The sequence below is a fragment of the Anolis sagrei genome, chromosome 2 (assembly GCF_037176765.1).
Source record: "Anolis sagrei isolate rAnoSag1 chromosome 2, rAnoSag1.mat, whole genome shotgun sequence".
In the NCBI taxonomy this organism is placed as follows: Eukaryota; Metazoa; Chordata; class Lepidosauria; order Squamata; family Dactyloidae; genus Anolis; species Anolis sagrei.
This window is the reverse complement of record NC_090022.1, coordinates 41,051,692-41,068,658: the sequence shown is the minus strand read 5'-3', so window position 1 is coordinate 41,068,658 and position 16,967 is coordinate 41,051,692. Positions and strand designations below refer to the sequence as shown.

The 16,967-nt window shown below is 39.9% G+C and overlaps 1 protein-coding gene across 2 annotated transcripts in view; it reads left to right on the top strand.

Annotated features, from left to right (window-relative positions):
• The window catches only part of PDZRN3 (PDZ domain containing ring finger 3), a 224,866-nt gene that overhangs the window by 151,182 nt on the left and 56,717 nt on the right, over positions 1 to 16,967 (top strand). The window contains exon 1 of one of the 2 annotated variants that reach the window (XM_060766339.2): positions 13,304 to 13,566. The exons of the other annotated variant lie outside the window; for it this stretch is intronic. Within the exon in view, the coding sequence (XP_060622322.1) occupies positions 13,498 to 13,566 (69 nt within the window). The 5' untranslated portion in view covers positions 13,304 to 13,497. Of the gene's footprint in view, positions 1 to 13,303; positions 13,567 to 16,967 lie in introns of those variants that run through there. 2 annotated transcript variants of the gene reach the window in all.

The following is a 16,967-nucleotide window of genomic DNA, read 5'->3' as shown; positions in this document are numbered from 1 at the left end:
CTTTCCAGTTGACTTTCTGTTGGCATTTATTTGGGAAGCATCATGCAGCCGTGACCCAAAGTGACAGTCTTTTCCCTCAGTTGGTTTAATCAGTGTGTCTTCTGACCCATAACATAGGCTCCCCAAAGACATTTTCAGTCAAAATACTCAGCATTTCTGCACTGACAGTTGATCATTTAATGTTAACCTAGTCAATAGATACATTATCTGCCTGAATTTTTCAAAACAGGACAGAATATCATTGAGCCAGCGGGCCACAGACCATAAATTATAAATATTTGTATGAAAAATAATATATTTAAATCTTCATTCATCTAATTATTGTGAATTTGCATTTGGTGTGCTCATGACTAAACACAAACACAAGATGGTAAAGTTGACTCCAGCATGAGCATACATTGGATTAAAGTAATTGTCAGCAAATGTTGCATAAAATAAGGGGATATTGTACAACTCATGGTGGTCCTAAAAATTGCAGGAGATTAGTGAAGATAATGAGCATGTCCTATAGAGAAAAGCTAATTGGGTCTAGGGAGCAGTTTAAGGCAGTGGAAGTCAAGTCATGTTTTCTTTTTTAATTGAATATTATGCCCTTACATTGAAACAGACCATGCTACAAATCAAATGTTCATTGTCCAGATTTTTTCCTGAAAACACATAGCAGTGTGTAGTTTTAAACACCTTTTGTAAAATGTGATTAGCTTGCATTGGTCTCTAGAGAGCAAGCCTTAAGAGAATTGAAGACAGCCTCTTGGATGTGTGTCATCTCTGGCCTGGGCATGTCTGTCACTGCCATTCTAGGAAAGAGGCATGAGCATACCAGAGCCCATATCCATCAGAAGTGAAAGGATTTCAAAGGACTGCTTATTCTTTCACATGCTGTATACTAATGATGCAGTCCACTGTCAGTAGCTTCAGGTTACTAAGAAATATACACTCCAAACCAAAGTGCTAAGAGTTGATCTCATTGGCTATCAGATAAAAGAAAATTGACTAGATCCTGGAAAAAAGCCTGGCAGTCACAAATGTGAGAAGATAATTATATTATCGATCCTTAAATATTATGGTTCTTGCAGGAATGAGAATTTTTGCAAAGACTGCCCTTGGATTGTAACTGATGAAGTTGAACAAATTCATCTCAACCTACTCATGACAGGGCTTTATTAAATTGAATATTCATCTCTTGTGTGAAATTAAAAGCAGGAGGATTGTGTCACAGAGAGCTACACACATCTTTTCCTAATTCAGCATTGTAAGTCTTTGCATGATTAACGGTGTGGCAAGAAGAAAAATAATTGTGGCTGATAATTTGCAAGTGGGGGTGGGGTGGTCACCATATGCAACCCCTCATAATAATCCAGATATCAATATGTATCCTTGGAGAATCCTCCCCAACAGACATATACATTCCCCTGTCTCAACAGGAGATAATGCAATTCAGGGTGGCCTTTGCTCATTTCCCTATGAATGGGAAGTTGAAGATACCTAGGGGTAAAGCAGGCATTGTTTTTAAAAAGAAAATGTTTAACTATAACCACTGGGACTGGAATCATTGCTTTCAATGCCCTAATGTGAATATCAATAAGACAGTGGTCCATGGAGCTCCTTGCTTGATTTGACAGTTTAAAGGATCACTTAGTTAATTAGGAAATGACATGGTATCTCTGCATCCCTTAGCTGTGCCTTGCCTTCTGCCTCCTCTTTTCATTTTCCTTTTTTCTTCTGCTTCTTTTTGACATGCTAGATTACATCATTACTGGTGGTTTCACTTGTTAACCACACCAGAAATGGAGAATATTTTATGCATTAAGTGGTTTCTCACAGGGTTTGTCTCTCCTTCAGATTCTAAAAAGGGAAACGTAGCTTTCCACATTTCAAGGCTTTGATGGTGTATAATGTTACCTAGCCTTCATCTGAACAGTTAGTGTTGTTGTTTCTAAAGGGCATTTTACAAAAGAATAAAAACACCTAACCTTTATTGGGCTTTCTGATGGCCTAGACTAGAAATCTGACTTTGCTTAACCTTTTTGTTCTTATACTTCAGCTAAATTCATCTTGTTTTTGTGCTAAACATTTTCTTTTGATTTAAGGAGTTCTTGAACATGGCCCACAAACATGCCATCCCTTTGACAGGTATCTCTTCAGTAGGAGATGTTAGCTGCACTGTGCAATATTCACTCTACTCAAGCCCACCTGTATGAGTGAGCTGAAAAGCATTTGAAATTGTAGTTGTGTCAACATTAACTGTGGTTTAGTTTAGCCCTGAAAAAGTATCTTAGAAAGTACAAAAGCAGAAATTCATCAGAACAATTCTGAAGGGTGTATAGATTGCTCATCCATTTTCATTGTTTATAAAATGCATACCTTTTTTAAAAATATATGATTAACAAAGGTGTATGCATGCAAGCAGATAACCTTGCATATGCATGATTATGATAATAATAGACAATCATAGTGTAAGCATCCTGGAACAAATGGAGATAAACATGTCACAATAGAAGAATGCCATATCTGAATATGGTCCCCTTTGGATTCTGGTTATTGTTGGTACAAGGTTGTTGTTGTCATCACACCTTTTCTGGTTTTGGTGTCATGGTGGTTAAAACAAACTTACCGTGTATAGTCATGTGTAGGTTGAAAATTCATGCCAAAAATCAACACCCCAAAACTGGGTTGGCTTATACATAGGTCAATGTAGTACGTCTGTCCACCACAGCTTCCTTTTGTAATGTCTGCTCAAAAAAGCAAATTGATGGCAGATCTTTGGAGTTTCTCCACCATGGCAGAAAGAGCAGAGGGAGTCATTGCTTCTTTTAGACTCTTCCTGGTCGAACTAAGTTCTTGTCTTAGTCCATCTCAGGATAACCTGAAAGAAGACCAATCCTTGCTGTTTTGTCTGCCAGTGCACTTCTCTACTGGGGCAGGGAGAATGGAGGAAGTTGGTAGAAGCTGGGGAAAAATTGTGCATGCTGCTCTATCTCCACAGCTCTTTGGTGCCTCTCTCTTATTCATACACACACAAACAAGGCATACTATTGTCATGGTGTCATTGTTGTGTTTCAGAAAACTATACAATATTAGATACATATTAGTGGGTTGCTTTCCTTGGCTTGACTATGTTTTTATAATTGTGATCTAAAGTTCTTCCAGTTTAGTGATCTAGTTCTTTTGCTCCTTTTGACAGAAGCAAATCATTCAGTATTTGAGGATATACCTGCTAATGATTTAACATCATGTCAGTTATTCTCTGAAACATATATGTAGATTAAACAGCTGTGCTTCTTTTGGAACACTTTTTAAGCAAACATCCATTCACAAGTGACCTCTTAGGACATCTCCCTCAGGCACTGTTTTACATAAAGGAAAGTGAGTAATTTCAAATTTAATAAACATTCAGATTCTGTTTGTACAACTGAATGCCAGGCAATCCAATCCCCAAAACAGAGGTAATAGCCTTATGGAGGAGAATAGTTACAGATTAAGCATTTCTTATCCAGAATTCCAGAATCTGAAATGGTCCACATAAGTGGCTGGGATAGTGACACTTTTGCTTTTTGATTGTTCAGTGTACACCGACACTGTTTCATGCACAAAGTTATCAAATGTGGTGAAAAAATTAACTTTGGGCTTTGTGCATAAGGTGTGTAGGAAACAAAAATGATTTTTGTGTTTAGACTTCGGTCCCAAGATATGTCCTTATGTAAATTTATAGAAATATAGTATTTCAACCCCCCCCCCCCACACACACACACACACACACACTTGTTTTGTTCATATTGCAAAAACATGCTGGGGGTCTCTCTCCTTCTCCACACACACACACACATATACATACACATACAATATAGGTTTGGCATGCCCTATATCTTTGTTTTTCTGTTTCTGCAATATGAACAAAACATAAATCATTCAAATAAATCAGAAATCATCTTTTCAAGCACATTTTAGACACCAAACTTCCAGAAAGAGTAGTTTGGGAAATGCTCTGTCTTGATTTTTTGAAGTGTGTTTTTGGCTGCCATCTCAAAAGTTTGACAGACATGAAAAGAAATCCAAATTTGGCCCTGGAAGGTCTTCATATACTGCTACATTTATCCTGTAGTATTTCTATTTTTATCTTGCATGGCTTCCATCAGGATATGGTCTACATAACCAGACTGTCCCTGGAATGTGGGAGTGAGCTATGATTGGCTCCCAGACTGACCTTTTGTGGGATTTCCCCAACTGAACAAAATTAAAAGCCATGCTTTCAGCAGTTGCCCACACAGATAACAGTGGCATGATACTCCTGCAATAAGCTTCAAGTGATCAGAATGACATGCTGTAAATGTGTGGGGGTGTCTACACAGAACATGAGGGAGGAGAAAGCAAATGCCATGACACATGAAGTTTGCATGCTGTTGGAAGCATTTTCCTACCAGTAAGAGTACTAAGCAAAGCGATATGCACAAGATGGCAAATATATAGCAGCTGTGGGGGGAAAAAACATGCATGTGATATCTTTCTGTACTCTTTTTTTCATTTAGTAGGCAGCAATAGTGACTGTTTAAATATATGTCCCAGGACAGGATATCATCTTTGTGTAACTCTATGGATAGATAAGATGTTAGGGTGTAATGCAGGGAAACATAAGAACAAGTCAACAAATCTTGGAAATCTGGAAGAAGTCACCAACAATATATAATCTATGAATCTAGTAATTCCAGCAGAACTGTTTTCATTATGATACTTCCGGGTTGGATAGATTAAGGAATGAACTTCAATGGAGAGGGATTTTACATAGGGAAGTCTAGCAGAATGAACAATCTTTCTGTTGCGAGCTTTTTGGTTCCTTCTACAGTAGCTTCTCTGCTTTTTATGGATTAAAGGGTGCAGGACAGCCACAAAAGTGGGAAAACCATGAATACAAAAGCACCTTTAGAACCTGAAACAACACCTCTCTGGGTTTTCCAGTGTCATGGAGTTGTAGAAAGATGTTCTCTCTAGGACTCTAGGTTCTCCAGCACAATTCTGTGATCAGCTGATGGTGGGACTTGATTATAGGGTTACTGTGTATGGTGCAGGTAATTCTAAAAAGACGTTATTAATTAAATTGATAAATAATCAAACGTGCAAAAGTTACACTCACAAATGTGCAAGACCGACTGTGTTCCCTTCCACATAAAACAAGAACCGGGTGTAATAGATCTACCTTTCAGTCGGCTAGGCCGAAGCCTGCATGGCAGTGGCTGGCATCTTGGTAGTCAAGCAGAGCAGGAGGGGGAGTCAAGCTGACTCCTGATTGGGTATAGCCAGTAGGGGAGGAGTCAGTTTAGAGAGAGGGAAATAAGCTGCCTGTTTTGACAGAAAGGAGAGAAGGGTTTAGACTAGAGACAGAGAAGGTTGTGTTTTTGAAATAGGAAGTTACAGCAGGGATCTGACAGAAAGGGAAGAGCTTTTAGTGAGCCTTTAGGTTAGGGAATAAGGTTAAGACATTAGGCTAGAGTTTTACTACGTTGAGAGAACTAGTAAAAGAGAGCTGTGTCTTATTAAACTTAAGAGAGGTTTAAAGATACCTTATAGTCCAGTGAGTGAGGCAGACTGGAGTCTGTGCTCTAAGAGAAACTGTGTCTAAAAGTAGAGCAGTTTGTTAAAGGGACTCACAGCTGAAAAAGCTATTCTGTCAGGGGAACTGTTTGTTTAAGCAACCAAGTTACTGCAACTGCATCAAGATTCTGTACCACTCATTTCCATCGAGTTGTTGTTAATATCAAGTTTAAATAAACTCTTTCTTAGTTTACTGTTAACTGGTGTATGCCTCAATCCATTTGTTTCCCTCAGAACTCATTCTCTCAACTCATTTTAAAGTCCAGTCAGCAAGGGAGGAAGCCATAGAAGACCAAGAGCTCAAACCCCCTTTACCTAAATACATTCACACCCTTTTGGTTCCTCAGGCCAGTATTTCTGAGGTGGTGGCGGCAAATACTACCAAGAACATTCGGTCACTTGCATTTACAACATTGGGTCAGCCTTGTAATTAAGCTATATCGAACGGCAGAGGTGTGATCGTTGTGTCCACCCTGCCTGGATATTCTTTTAGCTTCGTTATATTGGTGGCAGCGGTGGAATTGTTTGTCCACCCTGCCCAGATAGCCCTTTAATTTTATTATATTGGTGGCAGCGGTGGGATTATTTGTCCACCCTGCCCAGATAGCCCTTTAATTTTATTATACCGGGTTTTGTCATGGCTCTATACCTGTTCAGATTGCCTCTGAGGAGCTACCCATAGACTTTAACCCTAAGGACCAGAGCAGCAGTGAGAATTGCACAGTCTTCTGGATATGCTGAATATATCTTATGGTTTGCCACCATTGGCTATGCTAACTCTGACTGCTTGGAGCTGCAAACCAACCACATTTGGAGGTGCTCAGGATTGAAACCCCTAATCTAGAATCAGGATGGGCAACTTGTAGACCTGAAGATGTTCTTTGGAACTCTCACCATCCCTCACTATTTTCAACTCTGGATAGGTTTAGCAATATCTGGGGGACCCTAAATGACCTTCTCCTCAATTAAACTCGCTACCTGCATGCATATGCATGGTAATCTGTCGTTTTACATTTTTTCATACGCAAAACCATGGAAGACTCAAACAGTTGCTTTTCTTTCCTAAAGCAGATAAGATGCTGATGATACAAAGATAGTGTATTCCACCTCACTTCTCACTGATGAGTAGCTACAGAAACAAACTTACCTCATAAACAAAATATGTTGGTTTTATTAATTTAAAAAATCTATCTGCACTTCAGGACTGAAATATGGTTCTGATGCTTCATAGATCTACTGTGATAAATCTGCCATGGTAAAGCAGTTAAACATGTCTGCTCTTTGTGGTCTAACAATTCCAAGCTTAATTCTTTCCAATAGAGGGCAGTGGCGTCATATTACCTTGTAATGTGAACTCACATAATTGTACTACACAAAACAGGCAAGAATATTGTATATGTGTGTTTGTATATTCTTTGATATAGCTTATTTTGCTCAGCCTTGAAAATCACAATGTCATTGGCATATTCCTTTGAAATACACTTCACATCTATTTGGAACATGGTGGATTTGCCAGATGAGATCTACATTGTGTGTGTGTGTGTTTCAAATGATCATTCCACAGAATCACAGTCCTACATGGACACAATGGGAATACCCATGTTGCAGAACACCTGGGTTTTAAGTATTACAGAGAATGAAAACAATATCACAGATATTTTAGTGTACATTGTTTTTAGATGTTAAATTTCCAGCCAAATCATTGTCCTACCATATTATCAAATCTTGATTTGTTTTTCAGAATTGTTGTTCTGCCTCATTTTTTTTACTCTAATATCTAACCTGGGGACCTATTCAAAACTGATTGCACAGCTAACGAAATCATGCAGATAATTTCGAGTGTTCCTGTTTGGAATATAAAAGGATAGAAAGTGAAATGAAAATAAGTTGAAAATCATTTTTAGAATGCATAGAATTTGCATATATCTCTGGGTGTTTTTTTTTCATTACAGCAAGCTTATTATCTCCTTTGTTAATACTTCCCACACACTGGGAAAATGAGGAAAAGCTTTATCATGAACTCTCCAAATAAATAAACAGATAAGGGATGCGAATCTATAGCTATCTAAGAGGCTTTTGTATAAATAGTCATGTACAAGTTCATAAAGAGCAGGGTGGACAACCCTGAAGCATATGTAGCTCCCCAATATTATTTTTGCAGCTCTTTTGTGCTTTCTCAAAAGGTGAAATGACTGAAAATGCAGTACTAACCCATTCTGTTTTCATTTTAGTTTGAGGTTTTGGCATTTTTAAAGATCAGGGAAGTACCCCAGTTGAGCACAAAGGCAGAATATCAGTACCGAGGCCTCTGCAGTTGTCCACCCCAATCTAGAAATACTTACACCTACTTACTGTCTTGCAGTTAAATTTCCCTTCAACTTTTACTTTTGGGGTTTACCTTTTGACTTACGTTATTTTGTATTGTTATCTCCCATCCGGGGAGAGAGGGCAGCATAGAAATAAAGTTTTCATTCATTTCATTCATTCCTCTTCCTAGCAGGCATTTCTCGCATGCCTCTCCTGTAAATCTACTATAAAGGGTCACCCAAATTGTAGAGCAATTTGAGGGTCTCTAATGTAATGAGGAGAAGGAATATGCTCTCACTATTGGCTGTCCCACTGGTTACCTCAACCAAGAATGACTGAGTGCAGAGCAAACCAGGTGTCACCATTGGGGGGTGACACCTGGCAAGTTGGACAGCCAATCTCCATTTCAAGGCCCAAGCCATTCCCCTCTACTGACCAGGGCACCCAGTGAGGATGGGATGCCGCTCCACCCATTGGCCACTTCTGGGTCCAGTAACTCTGCTGGGTGGACCAGGAATGGGAGGTAATGACAGTGGTATCCACAGACTCATCGCCTTGCTCAGAAGAAAGTGCAGGGTAGGGTCATAGAAGGGAGGGAGGGAGCACAGCACAAGGTAAACACACTGTTCCAGGAAGTTGGGCTGAGACTGAGGCCAAAAAGCAGGCAGGAGCGGGAGGACAGATGGCATAGTAAGCACCTCTTCTCACCTGCGTCATTCCCTCTGCCACTTCTCCCTCCTGGACAGGAAGGGTTCAGAGCATCAGGCTAAGTAGAGTTTGCTGCAAGGATCACAGTGGCATTCTCCTCTTCTTCCATGCCCCTCCCTCTGCCTTCTTCGAGGGCCCCCTCTCTGTCTTTGTTGTGGTAGGGGAGTAGGCAACCAAGACCCAATTCCTTCCTCAGCCAACAACTCCCAATTACTAGACCTGTGAGGTGATACCATGTGTTACTGTCCTGGGGTGACACCAACCCTAGTGCAGATGTCCTAATTTAAACAAGTCCTGAACAAATATGAAGCAACAAAACTTAACAAGATGAGTCACTTCATTTAAGCATAATTGTGTATGTATAGCATAATTGTGTAGGGGTGTGTGTGTTTGTGTGTGCATGAATATTTCTGATTTGAACTACATGTATGGTAGGAACAATATGATTTGGACAAGAGAACAAGGGTAACGGAGGTCATGGCTGTTGAGACAAGTTGGCAAGTTGACTTGTAACTTGTAGGTAGAGAATTACACTCAGCAGTGGAGGGCAAAGGAGCCATGACCTGGAACTGGATAAACTGGCATTAGAGGTGTATTAATAGAATTTGTTCTTAGAGCCATTTTTTCTTGTATTTTGGCACTGAGTCTAACTATTCATAAGCGAAAAGCTTCAGTCTTCACAAACAACAAAGTCTGCAAGCCTCTAATGATTAAGAACTGAACACATATGATGGTCATAAGAGCTTTGTGATAGTGGGAAAGCCCTTATAAATAGCCCTATTGATAGTAAAACACATTCTCTGCATGGATTTCAGGACTCTACAGGGCTGATTAAGCTGACCCAGTTTCTGTACTTGATTAGAAAAATCTAAATACATACAGAAACAGCCATTCTAAGCCCCCCTCCCCAATCGTGCTATTGTTCACATCAAACATCTCTCTTCCATTCACCCTCTTCTCAGCAATGGTCATCATCAGTATAATAAACTCAGCATACATAAATGGTAAGATTTATTACAAAGGAACAGCTGTTCTCTTTCTCTTCCTCCCTCCCTTTCTTTCTTCTCCTCATACTTTTGTATGAGTAAAATGTTTAAAACGAAAGGAAGTTAATGAGGCTATTGATGCATTAAGCAAAAGATAATTTTATTGTACTCAGCCTGTATGGAGACAATTTGCTTAAACTTTTGCTGATAAGCTCAGGCATCATAACTTAGGTCAATATGAGAAATAACAGCAAGCCAGACCAGAATAGAGGACTGGATAAACAAAATTGGGGTGGGGTGGGGGTGCTTCCAATTCCTGCAAGAGAAAAGACGTGCTTCCTGGTTTTATATGAGCAATAACTTTTTTCAAAATGTGTTGCCTAGCCATCTGTCAGCTCTGCTATAGGTATCAATTTCTGCATTGTACAGGGATTGGGCTAGATGGCCCTTGAGGTCCCTTGCAACCTGATGATTCTGTGACCTTTTATTGAATCCAAAAGGGATATACAAGCAGAACATAAACTGCCCAATTAATTAAGTCCCCCACCTCATTAACTGGATCAGCACATTAACATAATCCAGGAGCAATGCCTGCCCACGTCTCTAGCCTTATTCTTTCACTGATCACCCATTCCATTGTCAAGGATGATCGCTTTCCTCGCCCCTATGAAGATCCTATGGCACACAGCTCAAGTGACGTTCGGCTTTTCCTCTCCTCTAGCCATAAGACTCAAAAAGTCTTACTGTAAGACCTTTGGAGTATTATGGCTAGAGGAAAAGATGGTGCTTCATAACACTCAGCAAACAAAACCATGTATGACAATGAACTACATCGCCCATACTTTGACCTTCTAAAACCAGCTTCTCCTTTCTTTTTCTTTTTTTTGAAAGACTAATATTGTAGTTATATGTTGTGGTAGAGTGGTAGCCCCCCCCCCCCCCAATGTACTAGGCACCACATTTGTTCCCATTTGTTGGACTATAAGGCCCTAAATGGCCCCGGCCCAGTTTACCTGTCAAAACGCATCTCCCCCTATCAACCACTGCAGAGATTAAGATCTTCCGGGAAGGCCCTGCTCTCGGTCCCACTACCATCACAGGCACGATTGGTGGGGACAAGAGAGAGGGCCTTCTCAGTGATTGCCCCCTGGCTATGGAGCTTCCTTCCTGGCGAGATTAGATCAGCCCCCTCCCTCTTGTCCTTCAGAAAGATGATAAAAACCTGGCTGTGGGACCAAGCATTTGGGACAGTGCAATAATTCATTCCAGGACCACCCGTGATAAGTGAAAATCCGTGAAGTAAGGATGTTTCTCCCACTTGGCAGAGGCCTCGTCCTCTTCACCGAGTCTGCTGCTTGCCATCTCGGAGGCCCCTTGGGCAAGTTGATGGCGAGGCAGCAAGCAGCAGACTTGGTGAAGAGGATGACACTGCTGCTGAGTGGGCAGAGACAAGCCCCAGGGTAAGGCCTAGTACCTGGCTCTCCCTCCCCTCCTTCTCTTCCTCCTCCTCCTCCCCCCACTTATTGCGGACCGACGAAACAGTGAGTCCGCAATAAGCGAACCACGATATAGTGAGCAAACACTGTAATAGGAAGCACACTATGCTTCCCGGAGACAGCATGGTGGTTTGAGATGGTTTAAAACAACTGATTTTAAAGTAGATATAACGATTTTAGTGTTGTGTATATTTATGGTTATTTTATGTTCTGACATGAAATGCTTGTCGTATATATGTTGTTTTCTGCCCTAAGTCCCCTTTGGGGTAAGAAGGGCAGAATATAAATGTTTCAAATAAATAAATAAATAAACAAACAGATATGTTTGATTTGCAAGTTGAATCCTGTCCCATCTGCATAAGACTGTAGCTGAAGAATGTGAAACTCCAGGAGACTCCCAAGGCTAAATCAGTGTTCCCAAAGTTGTCTTCGTCAAAAATATCCTGTGGTTAGCAAAGATTTTCCTCTCACTCCACTATGTATAATGGTGTCTCATGCCCAATTTACTGCAGTTTTAAAAGATGCAACCCTAGACAGGAAGAATGCCTTTGTGGTAATGTACAGGCTAAGACAAACAATGATAAAGAAGGGCAAAGGAAGTTAGGTTAGTATTATCCTTCCCACAGGACAAGCAGGAGCTAGCTAACGTCTCCATATCCCATCACTCCCTTATAGATGAAATTCAGTCTGCTAGCCCACTGAAGATAGTACACAATATTTACCAACTAAAAGCAGGAAACAGAAAAATATTGATACCAGTCTTACAGTAGAGATTAAAAGTTACTTTTTAAAGTGGTTAATTGAAGACATAGTTCCAAGTGCCTCAAAGTAGTTGCTTGCTACAACATTTACAGTTTAAGAGCAACTCTTGGTTTTAATTTAAACTTTTAAGTAGAAGCTGGATAGCCATCAATGAGGAGTGCTTTCATTGTGCCTTCCTGTATGGCAGAATGGAGTTGGACTGGGTGGCCTTTATGGTCTCTTCCAACGCTTCTATGATTCTGTGATTAATGTTCCTCAGAATGAATTACAACAGTTATTTTTGGTTACTTAATAGCTTCTGAATGCTATAAGCCTCTGGGCTGTGCTACAAAATACATGCTCTTCCCATCCACCTTGTTATTGCTTTATCACCTGCACTACTACAAGCCAACATCTCAACCATGTGATATTCCTCCTCTGTCATTTGGTGAAATCACATCCTCATTAACTATAAAACTAACTAGTTCTATCAGAGAAGAGATGAGTTGATCATTTTTAATGCAATATAGTTATGCTTCTGTTATTGGAGAAAGGATACAGTTACAAGTCAATTATTTGTACTGGTCTCTTCAGTAATTATAACAGCCACGATACTGTGCAGTCCACAAGTTTGAGTGGACTTTTGTGTGACTTAGGGTAGGTACATCTACACTTTGACACCACTTTTATTGCCATGACCCAATGCTATGGGGTCATGGGAGTTGTAGTTTTAGCCTTCCAAAGTGTAGATGCACCCTTTGAGCATTTTCAGTAAAAAAAAATGCCCCCCCCCCCTTTTAACATTATGCATAGCATACATAAGCAAAGAGTTGTGACATGAATACCATGAATGGATGCTGTGATGATATGTAGCTTATTCTGATGTCAGGTGGAATTTATGTGGGAAGAACTGTATTTCTTATGAGATTCCCTGGCCATTCTATGATTGAATGGGAATAAGTTGTAGCATGTATCTACTGCCCTCCTGCAAGATATCCTTCTTGCCAAAGACTTTTGGCTAAATATGTGCCTGTTCACCACAGACCTTTCTTCAGTTGTGGCCAAATTCTCATAAATATTTTAAGGAGCGTTTTATTTAACTTTGCCGCATGACTTAACAGAGCTTGTAACAGTTTTGTTTCAGCTGCATATTCCTTTTGCTTATGACTTCCATTTAAAATGTATTTGTAATGGGCTTAAATATGCTAAGAATTATCCTTTGGGACTACAGTAAAATGTAGTTGTGTTTATTTGTAATAGCCGCAAAATGGTTACAGAATTGTTAGTGTCTTTTATTATGCCCTGCTACTGAAGTACTTGCTTGTTAATTAGAGAAATTTCAGCTGTCATAGGCAGCAATTATAGCTTCCGTATCACTGTCTGGTATGAATAGTCAATGAGAGCTGATTAATATGCATGAGGAGCAGTATATAGGGTGTGCATTGGACTCTAAGGGAGGAGAGGGAGTGTTGTGTACTGCGAGTGGAGGAGGGAGGGCATTAAGGAAGAAAGGCAGAGTTGCTTGCGAGTGATCAGAGCATCACCAACGTGAACCATTTCCATTTCATCTGACTATATTTAGTGCACCAAAGGGATATCTACTGCATGCATGCTTGCTTACAACAACTTCCCGGGGCTCTAAGCACGAATAAGAAAGAGCCCTTTGCTTAAAAATGGGATGCAGCTTGTGCTCGCTGCAGAAGCAGGAGGAACAGTACAAATTACTCTATGAAGTTTGCCAGGTAATGCTGCTTGCTTTCTCTTCTGTGAATAGATGTAAGTTAGCTCTTATGCTAAAAGCAATTGCTGTTGCTTTTGTTGTTCTAGACAAGAGGAATAAATAGACAAAGGTCTCAGTTGAGAATGTCAGATGGGCTCTTCTTTTAGACAGAAGGGGGAATATTGGTCATCACTGCTGTTTTGAGGTACTGGTTCAAATGTTTAACTGTTTGTTGAAATGATTCAAATTCAAGGGAGCCTTTATAGCCACAAATCAGTGGACCATGGGACATTATACTGTCCTCAGCATGACACGGAGGGAAGCATCTCTGCCAGGGTCAAATCTTGGTCATGCTGTCTTTGAGAAAGTTTAGAAAGCTGTGAGTGATGACAGATGTGGTGGAAAAACAGGTCCCTGTTTACCAGCGGTTCTGTGGGACGTCTTACTAGAGGACACAGGTGCATGGTTACTTTCCATGATTTCTACAAATACTTCAACCAAAGTTTATGTCTTCTGGGTTCCGTGTTTCTAAAGAGTTGACAATGGTGCCACCTAGAATTCATTATGATTCCATAAAGGAAATGTACTCAAATTTTTTGCCTACGAATGGAGAGAGAAGAAACAAACTCTTTAAAAAGTATGATCCAAGTTGAGATTAAAGTGTCAGTTATTGTTTAAAAGGCTAACTGTGTTAAATAATTCAATATTGAACTGCATTGAATATTCTATTTAGTATTGATCTTAATATAGAAAATATTTTAATATAGAAAATATCCAAGCCACTTCTTTGTAATATAGTCCTACAAAGAGAGATACAGTCATGTCCATATATTTCAAAAAATGTTCACACTTGGTGAAAGAAAATACATATTTTCTTTACCAATAGAAATATGGAAACAATAACTTTATAATCTGTATTATTGACTGTAAAAGAAAGATTAATGCTCATACTTATGTGTATCTGTGCTTGTTTAATGAATCTCAGTTTACAAAGTACTTCCAAGAAATGAAAAATGACCAGAGTGCTTTCCAGCAATATTGCATCTGTTGACTGATGTGAAAGGTTTCCCCCTTGCCAGCAGAGGGTGTTGCAAATCACAGTGAAAGGTGATGCGGTCTTTGTTGTGGAGCTACTCTTTTGGCTCAGAAGGCGGTAAATAAAACAGGGCTTGCATTTTCTTCTGGCAAAAACAATTAAATTTTAAACACCAGTTTGGATGTATTTCTTCTATATCTCCCAGAAGACATCATTGTTTTACTGAAAACTTTGTAACTACAAACAGGGGGGCGTGTAAACTGTCATGGTTGTTTTATATCAGGGAGCTCCTGGGATAAGCAATTGTTCCCTATACTGTAATGAATGTTTTGTAGAACTGTAAGGCTTTCTGGATGTGGGCGCTGCATTTGAAAAGTGACTACAACACAGGAAAAATAATGCTTATATTGTAGGTGTTCATCTTCTTGTATGGCTTGGTGGTATCCTTCATAAGAGTTTTATCTGTTTTTTTGAACAATGTTGACTGTTCCATGAGCTGTTTGCTCAACAGAATTAATTCTCCTTCTCCTCTGTGCTGCCCCTTCCCAACCCAAATGAAATCTGCTCCAAAATGAATGGAATAAAAGTGGAGCCACTCTGGGGGTGAATCTACAATGTAATGTTAATACAGTTTGACACTACCTTGACTGCTATGGCTCAGTGACATGGACTCATGAGAGCTGTAGTTTTACAAGATCTCTAGCCTTCTTTACCAAAATACAAATCTATTCTCCTGATAAATGGATACCCCTATATGTCATGCTTGTGAGAGATATAAGATGGTTGGTCTGTGATGCTATACGCATCTTAAAATATGCCACATATACGTCCAGCAGATCTCCGGGGGGGGGGGGGAGGGGGGGTAGGATTGAGTTAGGATTGAATTATTGACTTCCACGTTGAGAAGTGAAGTACCCAGTATAAGCCTGCATTGACTTTTGAGTAAAGTTAAATTTTTGTGGAACTATGATGTTTCCACAGTGTTTGGAAAGTCTCAGATGAAAGGGGGTTATCTTGATAACATATTGGGAGCAATAATGATCCTTCATTATGGAAGCACTTAGATACAGGTTTAATGAAGGCCATGCGGTTGGATTATTGGCAGTGTTGATGAGAAAAAACCAGATGCACATTTTACATTAAATCTCAGTAATTCAAAATACCAATACTATGCTCTGGTCTTTAGAAAAAGGAGTCCTGGTCAGTTTTATTGGAATATATCAGTCATTAACTGCAGAGTGCATAATTATATTTAAGCAAAAAATACAGTTAATTTTTGCATGAGATGTTTTCTATGGCCTCAGTTCAGTCACTCAACCCAATGAGATTAAAACCATCTAACAAGCTGCCATTGACTCGGGTGTCTGTTTATGTTGACTGAGCAAGTAGGCTCATAAACTGAGAAATGTCTTTTACCCAGTCCCACATTCATTGAGTTTTACCCTTGGTTTGAGCAGCCTGATCCATGACCTAGTTAAGTTGAAGTCCTTGGACTTTAGCCAGTTTACCGCCTAAACACAGTTAAGTTGAAGTAGTAGGATTTAGTCAATGGACAGCTTGGTCCTGCTGATCAGCTTTAGCAGTACAAACAGCAGTCTGTGTGGTGGAAGCTGACAAAGCACATGGGGCAGTCATGTCCAATGCTATCACATTGGTTACTGCTCGCCTTACTATTAGAGAACAACATCAGAAGACTGAACTCATGCCCCAGCTACAAATCTCTTTCAGTTCTACTTAAGGCACCAAAGGTCTCAAGCAAAGCTCAGCTAGAAAGAATACTGACATAGCATAGTTATTCCTCTAGCAATGCTGGGGGTCATGATCCACTTCCAAATTTCTTTTTCCCCACTGGCACAATTCCCAACAGACATTCATGCTCTTTGATGGTATGCTCCTGCTGCTATGGTAGTTTAACAACCCAGCAGAGTCAGGCATTGAGATCTTTCAGTGCCAACAATGTGGTTTTTTCAAGCAGGTGTTCACCGGTGTTTATGAGCAAACACGATATAGCAACAAAGCAATAGCATTGGTTAGAATCCTTCACTGTGTGCTATTAGATTGCTATGCTGTGGACATTGTGAAGGATGAATAGCCTGTATTTGATTCAATATACTGTATCCTTATAGCAGCAATCATTTGACTTCATTATGGAGGGATGGTAGGAAAGCTGGTTGAGATAGAGGCTGAAATCCTCTAAGAGCTACATAATTAAATACACTTAATTAGGTAACTTCCGATCCATAGCACACCATACCATAGCAGCAGAAGCATACCATCAAATAGCATGAATGTCTCTTGGGAACGCGGTTGTCCTGCTTCAAACACGATTGTCCTGCTTCTTGGCAGGAGGTTGGACTGGATGGCAACTCTATGATTCTATTATTCAT